This window comes from Populus nigra, chromosome 7 (genome assembly GCF_951802175.1).
Source record: "Populus nigra chromosome 7, ddPopNigr1.1, whole genome shotgun sequence".
In the NCBI taxonomy this organism is placed as follows: Eukaryota; Viridiplantae; Streptophyta; class Magnoliopsida; order Malpighiales; family Salicaceae; genus Populus; species Populus nigra.
The window spans coordinates 4,820,130-4,831,441 of NC_084858.1; the positions used below are offsets into that span (position 1 = coordinate 4,820,130).

Consider the following 11,312-nt stretch of genomic DNA (forward strand, 5'->3'; position numbering starts at 1 on the left):
TTGATATGTCCGGCAAACATATACCCTCAGAAAACACCCAAACCATTGATAGCATCGTGTTTAGTTTTAAATCTTAGGGACTCAATTGAAATAGATTGCATAATTGGGATACTAATCTGTAGTTTACGGAATATTCTCTCACTGATTAACCGTTGCTTGCTTACTCAGTCTTCTCTTCTCTCTTACAACACAAAAAAGAAACCAAACCAGCCATACATTTTTATCCACAAAGAGAACAACAGATGGCTGCCACTCTCTCAGTCCGGTCCAATCACCTCTCTCCACCCGGTTCACCTCTCTCCCGACTACCGGTTCACAATCCCTTAAACGTAAATCAAATAAAATCATCATTAAAAAAAGACCCTGTTTTCTGGAGGGGAGTAATTGTGCAACCCAGGCGTATTTTAGTGAGAGCAGGCTCCAGAGCCGATGATTCGTCGGCGCCGTTTGAGATGTCAGTGGAGAGCGCACTCAAACTTCTCGGTGTCTCAGACGGCGCGTCATTCGATGAAATACTTCGCGCCAAAAATTCCATTGTCGCTACATGTAAAGATGACCAGGAAGCCATTGCACAGGTGATAAACATGTTCTCACTCACACTTGACTACTATCTCTTTCTTTTTTTCTGAATAAATTTTTGCAATTTTATCTAATTGTGAAAATTTGGGCTTTTAACTTTTAAATTTAGTATATGAAGATGGGTGTAGTTAGTTAAATGTGTTAGTTTTATTAATGGGTAATTTTTAAACTTGATCAATTAGATCAAGGTTTGAGACTTTAGGTGTTTTGAAGTGTTTTTATTGTTTTTTGGATGGTTGTTAATGATGGGTTTTTGCAAATTGTGAGGTTTAGCTTGCAATGTTTGGAAATTTGTTTCTGGGCTTCATGCCGAAGCTGGATTAATTATTGCATTTGTGTTAAATTTAGTTTACAGTGGATTGGATTTGTGTTATCATGGCGATTAGAATTTCAAGTTTTGTTTTTTGTTTGAGTTTTGAAGGTAACTGGAAGCCAGCGTGTCATTAGATGCATAACCAGGTAATGGTTAGAACGTAGAATTGCCAAAGGTACCTTAGCTCTATGTTCTGTGTAAAAAGTGATGAGTGAGTTTAGTGGTGGAGGTACTGGATTTATGGGGTGCAGATACACGTTGCTGTCCCGTGTTGAGATTTAGCGTGTTTTTGGTTGGTGATTTTCGAGAGATTTTTGAGATATTGATCTTGGTCCATGGCATGTAAATCGCAGCATGTAGTGTCTTTTAGGTCTTTTGCCATTTTCTAGCCTTATTTCAAGATAGTAGTTAAGGTTTATTTTGCTTGGGTTTTGTGAACCTTTAATTTGAAGCTTGGGTAAGAGAGCGCCCCGGTTTCTCCCCTTTCCAATTGATGTTTCTGCATGTATGTTGACCTATCTTGCTACAGTTCTTCATTTTTCTATAAGATAGTGTTGTCTTTATGAAATAGTGGCCGTTAAATTGACATTGCTATAGTTGAATTAATGACATTTGCTTTCTGTCACAAGCATTTATTGAGCTGGAAGCTGGAATAAGATTTTGCACCACTGTGTTTTAGATATTTTTTTCTGTCATGAGCACTATAGTTAAATTGTGATTTTTAGGTTGAAGCCGCATATGATATGTTGCTCATGCGGAGCTTAACTCAGCGCCGGGCAGGAAAAGTCGTGAGTAGTAACATTCGTTATGCTGATGTTAAACCTGTAAGTGGCCCTGGGATGGGACCAATGCCACAGTGGGTGCAGACTACAATTAAGAAAACCCCTGTTTCAGTGGAAACACCATCAACTGGAGAGTTGGGCTTACAAGCAGGAGTGTATGGAGCTTTGATGGTTTTAACTTATGTTAATGGCACTTCCATGCCTTCTGTGGCACCTTATGCGGGGGCTGATGTTCCTGGCCTGATATTAGCTACAAGCTTTGGTGCTTCCTTGTACTTCATGACCAAAAAGAATGTGAAGTTAGGTAATGCTCTTTCCATATACGCTACATCAAATTGCTAGGAATTTAATCTTTCTTTATGCAGTTCATCAAATTTCAAGGAATTTGGCCTAAAATTTCATATGCTCGAATCAGATCATTTTTTCAGGTTAAAAGTTTCTTTGTTCTGTCAATGATGCACAGTATGCAATTGCTTAATTATGCTGATTGTCCCTTGCAACTTCATAATGGTTGGAGATAAAGCAAAAGGGGTGTGCGTGTGTGTTTGGGTTTGGGTTTGGGTTTGGTTGTGGGGGGTTGCCCAGGAATAATTTGGGTGTAACATTCTAGGATGATACCCATATGGGTTACCAGGGCTTACTGTGTGAGACCGAAACTCAGTCTCAGGGGAAATTGGTAGTTTGTTTTCAGTTTCTGTGAATCGATGACTTCTTGTAAACAAAGACTGCATAGCTTCTATACATTTTGTGAATTTCAACTCTGTATGAGGAGCAGAAAGCATCTAAGAATGTTGCTGGTCACCTTTGCAGGGAAAGCTACTATAATAACCATAGGGGGGCTCGTGGCTGGAGCAGTGGTGGGGTCAGCAGTTGAGAATTGGTTGCAGGTTGACATTGTCCCGTTTCTTGGACTACACTCCCCAGCAGCTGTAGTTAGTGAATTCATACTCTTATCTCAATTCTTGGTCTCTCTGTACCTAAGGTAGGGTTATGATGAGATTGAAATTGCAATATAATTGTAAAACCTGTAATTATTCAATTGCGTGATCACACCGAGCTTTTTTAGGTTGCTTATCATTGCATATTGTACAAAACTAGCAAATAGAATGTAGCGAGACTTGAATTGACTTGGAATTTGCTTGACATTACAATGATCTTCTACACGCCTATTTAATGTTTTAACGCATTCTTTGTCAGTTAAAATTCAGTCCTTAGACCTTGAGGAATTATTACCCTTTGTTATTTTTTGTTTAAAAAACTGAAACCTGATGCCCCAGTATGCTTTGCCTGTATCCTGTTTGATCAGAAATCGTGTTCTGGCATGATTAAATTGACTTTGACACTGGCGATTCTGTGTTCATGTCTTTGTTTCTCTATCTCTTGTCAGTTTTTGGATAGGAGCGGCCGCATTTCCTTTTTATTTTAGTTTTTCTTTTGCCCGCAACAAAGGTTGAGTGCTTCCACCCCTTCAGGAAAACTACCCACCATTGTTGTGAGATCTCCCGGGTATACTATTTTTATGTTAAAACCCAAAAATGCATGCATAAATATAGAGCGGGAGATAGTTTACCCTGTCACCACATGGTTTGTGTTCCAGGCTACTTGATGAGTTCTCAGCCTTCCTCCCACCTGCCTCGGTAAAAAGCCTTTTAACCCCAACTTTGCTTTAGGCCGAATTTCCTGCCGGGCACCTAAATCAACTATTTCCGGGAGTGAAGTGAACTATTTCCGGGAGTGAAGTGAAATCAAAATGGAATACGGCTGTGGTTTAAATTATTTTTTTATAAAAATATATTAAAATAATATTTTTTATTTTTTTAAAATTATTTTTGATTTTAGCATATTAAAATAATTTAAAAATAAAAAAAAATAATTTCAATGTTTTCAAACACATTCTTTGCCGACTCACAGCACTGACATCTGGACAAGAGCCAAATATTAAAGCTGCTCAAGTGAATCGGCATGAACATCATCCATGGACAAAGTAGGAGTAGGGCTTTGCTCCGGAAATAGCCATTTACAAATAAATTTATATTGGCAGACCCTTGGAGAAGGGGACTGCTATAACTGTGAAAGATCGAGAGTTGAGCATCCGGACTGCTTATGGCTAACCACAAATTAAAGAAAACAGAAGGTAAAGGAAAGCAGTGGACCTGCCTTCCCTTGGCTTCTATGCTTCAGCAGTCTACTCTGTTTGTTTAAGTGGCCACATCATATTTTTCAAAAAAAGAATAAAAAAAAATTCAAATTAATTTATTATTTTTTATTATTTTGATATATTAATATCAAAAATAAATCTTAAAAAATAAAAATATATTATTTTAATATATTTACAAATAAAAAATACTTTAAAACAGTTAATACTGGTATATATATACCCCGTACCAAAAAAAAAAAGAATTAAAAGATGGGTTTTTTAACCATTGTTTCCGCTGAAATTACTGCATCTGTCAGTAATGTCGCCTGTCGTAAGATGTTACTCTGATTTTGGATAAAAGTTTTCAGCAAAGGTTGACAGATAAGGGAAGCATTTCTCTTCTGGGCATCATCCCAGCGCTGAAAATTGAAGAGCAATCCTCTCTTAACTCTTGCAAGATAGCAACCTATGACTAAAACATCTCTTCGTTCAACACCAAACTGTGACTAATTACGATGACCTCCCATATAGAATTCCCCCCCTCAGCAGTACTCATTACTGAAACTCCAATTGACAATAAACAACAAGTAATTCGTTGCTACAAAAACCTGGTAAAATAGAAATTTCAACTGTCTCAGCGAGCTAAAGATTGCTTTGACAGTATATTCCAAATAAAAAATATTTTGAAAAACAATCTTTTATAATTACTCAATCTCGTATCCACACACACAGACAAACACACGAACGTTGCTTAGTAGTGTCACGTGGTGTGTTTGACGAGAATTGTAATTTTGATTCAATTTTTGAATGATTGAGGAACTGCTATCTAGATTTTAATTTATATAGCACTTTTCAAACCGTGTGTATCTGGAGTTGTTAGTCTCCTATTTTTTATGTAACATTTGCGTACAACAATTCTTTTTTGGAAACATTACTGGTAAAATTTATCGATTGAACTGGGAGGTGTTTATCTGCGGCCTGCTTGTGACGAGTATTAGGGAACCAAGCTAGGACTTGTAGCACAGAGCTCTCTTAGAACTCTTTCTTCCCCTTGTGGGACAGGAATAAACTACCGGGCTACCATTTTTCATGTAATGATTCTTTGCCTGCTCATGATCAGTATTAGAAGTATGTGCTCCCGAAATCCGACTATTTGGCCAAGCACAAGCTTCAGGACTAGATAGATATATCTTTGAAGCCTAGTTTATACTTCTTTCTTGCCACTGATCATAACCTGATGGCCCTTATCGTGGTCCGCCATAGAAGAAGGGGATTGCTATGGTTAACTCCCTGTAGCCGTGCGAGTTTCACCTTGCCTATGGTCAATCCCACAGTGAAGAAAAGCATTGGACCTCCGATCCCTTTCCCAATATTTTGCTTCCCCGTGGCATATAGAAAGCTAAGAGTGGCTCAAAATTTTCTGCTCGATTTTCTGCTTCAGTCCTGTCATAAGACGTTACTCATTATTTTTTATAAAAATTTATCATGCTTCAGTCATTTGGAAAGGTTGACGGATAGGGGAAGCACTTCTCTGAGCATCATATCCCCAGGGCGAAGAGCTGAAAAGAGGTCCGCTCTTAACAAGTTTAGCAAGGGAGCAATCTATCAACAAAAACCTGACATTTATCGGGTCTACACCAAACTGTAAATAATTACAATGACTGCCCACTTGGAATTTTACCTCGGCACTTCTTGATATGAATATCAAGAACGAGGCTAGAAAACAAAAGGTTTTACAGGTCTCTAAAAAAAAGCAGGCAATACAACTCCAATTGACGAAAAACAATCAGGAATTCATTGCTACAAAAACCTGGTACCATAGAAATCTAAAGTTGTCTCAGCGAGCTGCTTCAACAGTGTATATACCAACCATACATGAAATGGGAGATGATCGAGGTCCATTGCAGCCTTTTTCTGTCACCTGCTGCCATTTTCTTCAGCCAGGGAGTCCCCTATAAAAGATTGCTTCTCCATTTTACCGGCATTATTTTCACTATGATTCACAAGATCATTGTACATCTTCATAGAAGCCTTAGAGAACTCCGTTAAGGACTCAAAAACCGTTGAAAATCGTGTCTGAAATCCACTCAGCGTGATCCTTTGTGTTTCTTGCACGTAGTTGTGGTGTTTTTCCTTTTCTATATCCAGCTTCTTCCTAAACATGTCCAGCTGATCTTTCTTCTCAGTCAGGTGCTCATGCTGGTGTTCTGTCTCTTGCTCAGGTTTATACTCTAGAAGTTTGGATTCGTGAAACCTGTTCTCTACCTTCTGGAATGACAGGTTTCTTCTGTCAAGTTCTTTCGCTAGGCTGTCAACTTTCCTCTTCTGTTGTTGTTCCTCCCCTTGCTGAGCCCACAAAGCCCTTACATCTTTTGAGAAGCTTTTCAACGCGAACGATACTGCCTTATCTGGTAACTTATCCACAGAAGACAACCAATCATGGCAGATCACGAGTAATGGGGGACCAAATGCTCGATACGGCGCTGCTGAACTCCTGCCCCGGGAGTAGAATTCAACCTCAGGGACTACGAACTTGCTTAACCAACTATGGAGAGCTTCCACGTATGCCTTTTGTGCTGCAACATACTCTTCAAAGCATGCACGCCAATTCAGAAGCTCAGCCTCAAGCTGAAGTGTCGCAAGCCGGTGCGAATCATTGCAGAATTTTCCATATGTGGGGCTAGCGAAAGTTTTTACTTCAAGTAGAATTTTGTTCTGGGTTTCATGGGATTCCAACATAATCTTCCAGGTGTGCGTTAGGCTGCAAATAGAGTAAGATAAATGAAAAAACCAGGAAACCCAGAATGAAAATTGAACGGAATTGCTTGTAGTTTCTGTAACTTCCTTACCCTTTTAGCAGTTCTACGATTTGAGGCTGCAGTTCTTCATCTCTTAGTTTCTCAATTCTCTTAGATATTGACTCAGCACTTCGAATTGCAACCAAGATCCTAGCATATAAATCTTTTACTGCTGCTCTGGTCTTATCTATGGTGAGTTCATCATCTCCCCTGACATCCTGGTTTCTCATTCGTGAACACTTTTTTTCATATATTTTTCGTGTACTGTCCCCTGCCTGGGGAACAATAAAAACATGCTCGGGTTTAAATAAAAGATTACAAAATTTGGCTTTCCAAACCATCTTGCAATTCTCTTTGTCAATAGTTAACTTCATTTTTTTAAATATACTCAAGGTTATCGAGACCAATGTCCATGCATCTTGTCTTTGAAGCTAGTGGACTTTTCCAAAATGGGCAGCTTCTTCATAAATGTTGTTAAGAGAACAGTGCACACAAACTAGAAATCCCCCTTCATGGGGAACCGAGTCCCATTGATGTTCAATTTTATCTTGATTATAGAAAATTTCATGATCTGAAGAAATTGTAAGGCAAACTTCATAAACAAACAATCTGAAGAAACAGTTTTGAGTGATTGTGACTTACCTTAACCTCTTCATAGAGCTTCTTTTCCCAAGCATACAACCTTCCAAGTGTAAGTGAATGGCTTCCTGAATCCATTCCTCCATAATCATCAAAGAGATCATTTTTATACTCTGTCCAGGTAGAAGAACCTTTCAAACTGGATGCTACAAGGCTCTTACATGATGATGGCTTTGATGAAGTCGACCGATGCCATGCAATGGCTTGGATTAGTTTTGTTGAGTTCTCTGAATTCATTTAATACGGTGATGAGTCTTGAAAGATTGATATTGACAGTAGAAGTATGGAGTAAGATGCTCTATTGTTTTACACGATATAGAAACGCAACAAAATAATATGGAAAACAGATATTGCATTGTCCCAGTTTGATAAATTAGTGAAACGAGTCTCATAATTAGAAGTAATTTGGAACTGCATTCCAAATAGTATTTCTCTAAATTCTGAATTTATTTTTTATGTTAATAAATCATGATGTTCTATATCAAAAATAATTTTAAAAAAATAAAAAAATAGTATTTTTATGTATTTCAAAACAAAAAAATAAATTAAAAAACAATCATTATCACACTTAAGATATAAACCAGCAAGTTCGAAGACTTTTCATGCCTGTGATTTAGAGCTATCATTTTTAGGAATTATTGTAGGAAGTTTGCTTACACATATTCTCAAACCACGATAAATTGATAATAATAAAAAACACAGAGACAAAAAGAAATTGTGGAGGTGAATAAAAACAATTTATTTTTCAAGTGATGTTAAAAATAAAAAAAATACAAGAAAATATATAGACGTTGGATTGATGGGACCTACAAGTGATCCCACTTCAAGATCATGATAAAAAGGGCTATTCCTGGAGTTTTTTCTTGTCCTGTCTGCTTTTATGTGTTAGCATTGCTCAAGAATAAACAAGTTCTCATACAATGGAAGAAGTTTTATTCTATTCATTACATGCCAACCAAAAAAGGCAGGGCAGATCTTCAAATAGAAGAACTTGCCCTATTTAAGCACCCACACAAACAAGGACCACAGTACATGTTTTCAAAATTGAAAGAATAAAATTCATAGAGTGGACTAACTAAAAGATTACCAAAAGCAATAGAAGAATAAAGCTAGAAAAGAATTCCGACAAAAAGAAAGAAACAAGTCATAGCATGCGAAGACCAATTACTTCAAGAAAGTGAGCAGATACATTTGGTAGCTTAGTCTGCGTGATTTAGATAGGATTATGCAAAACAGTATTCTAAGGCAGAGGAAGAAGATTCACATGGTAGTTAGTAGAAAATCACTTTAATTTCTGAGCAAAGATAAAATAAAATATTGGAAATCTTTTCCCCTAAATTTTTTTAAAAAATTGGACAAAGATCTAAACTAAGACTCACCATATGAAGCAATAATGTTATTTCCTCAACAAATACTCTTCTCATGTTATGTCCTCTCCAAATTGAATTCAGAAATTGGGTTTTAAGTTTTAACTATAAAAACTATTTCAAGTGATGCAGAAAGTTGGGAATTGGAAGTGAAAATAGCTGACAGTAAATAGGACAATGAACACGGGTAAAGAACCACCTCGGAGTATTTGAGACCATACTAGGATACCAATGTTTACTTGGTACAACTGTTGCAATTGAAGATTAATATTCTTGCAAAAATAACAGGAAATAAAAGGTTAATAATGACAGAAACATAACAATATAATTACCCTACCTTTAATTTCCTCCAAGCCAGAATGCAAAAAAACTTTATTAGCCTCAAGCATCCTTGAAACATCCTTGCCAGAATCATAAGCCCTAATGAAATGGTCCTCGATATCCTTCAATGCCTCCAATAACTCCCTCCCTCTCTCTGGCTTATCAATTACTGTAAGCCCATTTTGCTTTTCTTGGCTGTCATCACCACCTCCATCAACTACCTTAACCACATTACCCCCACTCTCCCCAAGATCTCCTTTTCCTTTCTCTTCAACAAACACCACATTTTTCGCTTCCTCTTCTTCTCTATCTCCTTCTTCTTCTAGGTCAGGAATCCCTTCCTGTTCTCTCACAAACCTCAAATCATCATCAGAAGTTCTCGTGTAAGCGCCCATAATCTCTGGTCTCATGGCAGTGTCAAAAGGGTTAAAGAAATCCCACCCAAAATCCCTCTGTGGTGATTGTGGCGGCAGCGGCATTTGCATATAATAGTACCCAAAACTTTGTTGACCACGCTCCTCTCTCTGCATGACTTCTTCTTTATTACTCTCTTCCTCATGATCACTAGAATCAGAAGAAGATGTTGAAGAACCACAAGACTCGCAAGCGATGGCTTCTTCATGAGTTGTTGACTCAGATGGTCTTTGTTGAAGAAACATTGGGTTTGTTATAACATTTTGCTGCTCATTTGATGGTGGAGATGGGCAAGAAGGGAAAGTAATGAGAAATGGTGAAGTTGGAGAAGAATGTCTAGCTACAAAAAGCTTTATGCCTGCTGCTACTGCATAGAGAGATTGACAATATCTACAATGTGCTTCTGCTAGTGCATGTCTTCTCTCTACAGCAAGCTTCAACTGGCGTTTCCTCTCTCTACAGATAGATACAACCTCTTCTTCTTCTAGCTTAGAAGCAACACATCCCATTGTTTCACTTTGTTAAAGCTGAAAGTGTCTTCTCTGTGTGTGTTGGCTTCTATATAGGCGTGGATGCTGCCTTTAGAGAAATGGAAGAATGTAAAGAGAGAAAGGTGGTTTTTTGAGAGAATCTATGTATTCTTTAGGGATAAAAAGGAGGCGCGGTTGGGCCAAAATGGGTTTTATGTAGTTTTCAGCAATGGTTTTATACATGTAGAGCAGAAAATGTTGCTTTTGAAGATGTTTCGGGTTGTCCGAGTTCATCTTTTGCAAAAGAAGTGATTTTCTGCTAGAAATTTGGTTCTGGGAGAAGATATAGAGCAACCCATTTCATTTCTTGGCTAGGGAAACATGAAAGAAAAGTTGTAGAGTTAAAAATGCATTACCAGAAAGTTAGTTTTTGTTTAAAAGAACACAAAGGAAAAAGAAGAAGAAACTTTCTTTGTCAAAGAGAGAAGAGGCTTTGGTGGTGATCCTATCTAACCTTTGTATCAGACTAAAAATGGCTTAGCACTATAGCAGAGAATGTGGGGAGACAGAAGTCCTTCTGGTTTAGCTAAAAAGCTGAAGCAAAAGGAGTGAGACTACTCTTCAAAAAGAAATGAACAAGGAGGAGGGAAAGCCCTTTTCTTTTCCCCCCTCTTGGCTTCTGCTAAAATGGTTTTAGGGGTGATTAACTCTTGACAAGCTACTGGCTTGAGATCATCAAAGTAAATGGAGAGAAGGGAGGGAACCAGTCTAGCAGGTACAGACAACAAGGGAAAGCCCTTTAGGGTATTTGGCAGCGGTTAAAACTTAAAAGAAAGTAGGGGCTCGAGAAAGAGAGAGAGGAGATGGTATTGGTGGTGTCCTTGTGACTGGTAACTCTTTACTTAAATGTATTTGCCCATGGTGATGTTTGGCGATTTAATTGCATTTTTAATAAATTTTAAAAATTAAAAAATATATATTGTTTTAATATATTTTTAAACTTAAAAAAAACATCTTCAATCAATCAGACTTCCCTACAAAAGAAATAGTAAAAGTTGTGCTGATAAATAAATTTAGCAGAGATTTTTACAGGGAAAGACCAGGCAAGCCACTTGGGAGGTTGGGACAGGCTAGTGAGTAAAAAGAGGAGTCAATTTACTGTTAAAAGTATTGTGACTACAGGGATGCGAGATGAGAGAGAGAGAGAGAGAGAGATTTTGTCTTGTTTCTGGTGCAGTAGTGTTGTCTTTGTTTATGTTTTGAGTAAAATCATGACCCGGTCGCTGTTGTTTTTTTAGGTGTTTGGAACTGAAAGTTATTTTATTTAAAAATATATTTTTAATATTAGTTAAAATATATTAATATAATATTTCTTAATATTTAGATATATTTTGTAAATGCACTAAAATACAATTTCAATTACAAAAACAATGTACAATATGATAATCCCTCTAAATTAAAAAGAAATAAGTTGTGGTAGTAGAAAATAGAG

At 37.4% G+C, this 11,312-nt stretch overlaps 2 protein-coding genes across 3 annotated transcripts; one reads left to right on the forward strand and one right to left on the reverse strand.

Annotated features, from left to right (window-relative positions):
• The first annotated feature begins 172 nt into the window (after positions 1 to 172).
• LOC133699478 (protein CHAPERONE-LIKE PROTEIN OF POR1, chloroplastic-like) lies at positions 173 to 2,856 on the forward strand. 2 transcript variants are annotated; one of them, XM_062122719.1, is made up of 4 exons: positions 436 to 575; positions 1,001 to 1,038; positions 1,618 to 1,978; positions 2,485 to 2,856. In XM_062122719.1, the coding sequence occupies exons 2-4, from the start codon at positions 1,027 to 1,029 to the stop codon at positions 2,658 to 2,660; spliced, it is 549 nt and encodes a 182-aa protein (XP_061978703.1). In that variant the 5' UTR covers positions 436 to 575; positions 1,001 to 1,026; the 3' UTR covers positions 2,661 to 2,856. The 2 variants fall into 2 exon arrangements, with proteins under 2 accessions (XP_061978702.1, XP_061978703.1); XM_062122718.1 differs by lacking the exon at positions 1,001 to 1,038 and having other exon boundaries at positions 173 to 575.
• Positions 2,857 to 5,414: 2,558 nt separating this feature from the next.
• LOC133698582 (protein ALTERED PHOSPHATE STARVATION RESPONSE 1-like) lies at positions 5,415 to 10,698 on the reverse strand. The gene is made up of 4 exons (XM_062121558.1): positions 8,953 to 10,698; positions 7,252 to 7,475; positions 6,661 to 6,884; positions 5,415 to 6,572 (listed from the first exon to the last, which is right to left on the reverse strand). The coding sequence occupies exons 1-4, from the start codon at positions 9,857 to 9,859 to the stop codon at positions 5,729 to 5,731; spliced, it is 2,199 nt and encodes a 732-aa protein (XP_061977542.1). The 5' UTR covers positions 9,860 to 10,698; the 3' UTR covers positions 5,415 to 5,728.
• Positions 10,699 to 11,312: the final 614 nt, after the last annotated feature.

Excerpts from the sequence above, each read along its gene's own strand:
- LOC133699478 (XM_062122718.1), top strand. The coding sequence starts at position 243 with ATGGCTGCCACTCTCTCAGTCCGGTCCAATCACCTCTCTCCACCCGGT. Across the intron at positions 576-1,617 it reads ACCAGGAAGCCATTGCACAG|GTTGAAGCCGCATATGATAT; the intron begins GTGATAAACATG and ends TGTGATTTTTAG. Across the intron at positions 1,979-2,484 it reads CAAAAAGAATGTGAAGTTAG|GGAAAGCTACTATAATAACC; the intron begins GTAATGCTCTTT and ends TCACCTTTGCAG.
- LOC133698582 (XM_062121558.1), bottom strand. The coding sequence starts at position 9,859 with ATGGGATGTGTTGCTTCTAAGCTAGAAGAAGAAGAGGTTGTATCTATC. Across the intron at positions 6,885-7,251 it reads AGCTCTATGAAGAGGTTAAG|GCAGGGGACAGTACACGAAA; the intron begins GTAAGTCACAAT and ends ATTGTTCCCCAG. Across the intron at positions 6,573-6,660 it reads ATCGTAGAACTGCTAAAAGG|CCTAACGCACACCTGGAAGA; the intron begins GTAAGGAAGTTA and ends CTCTATTTGCAG.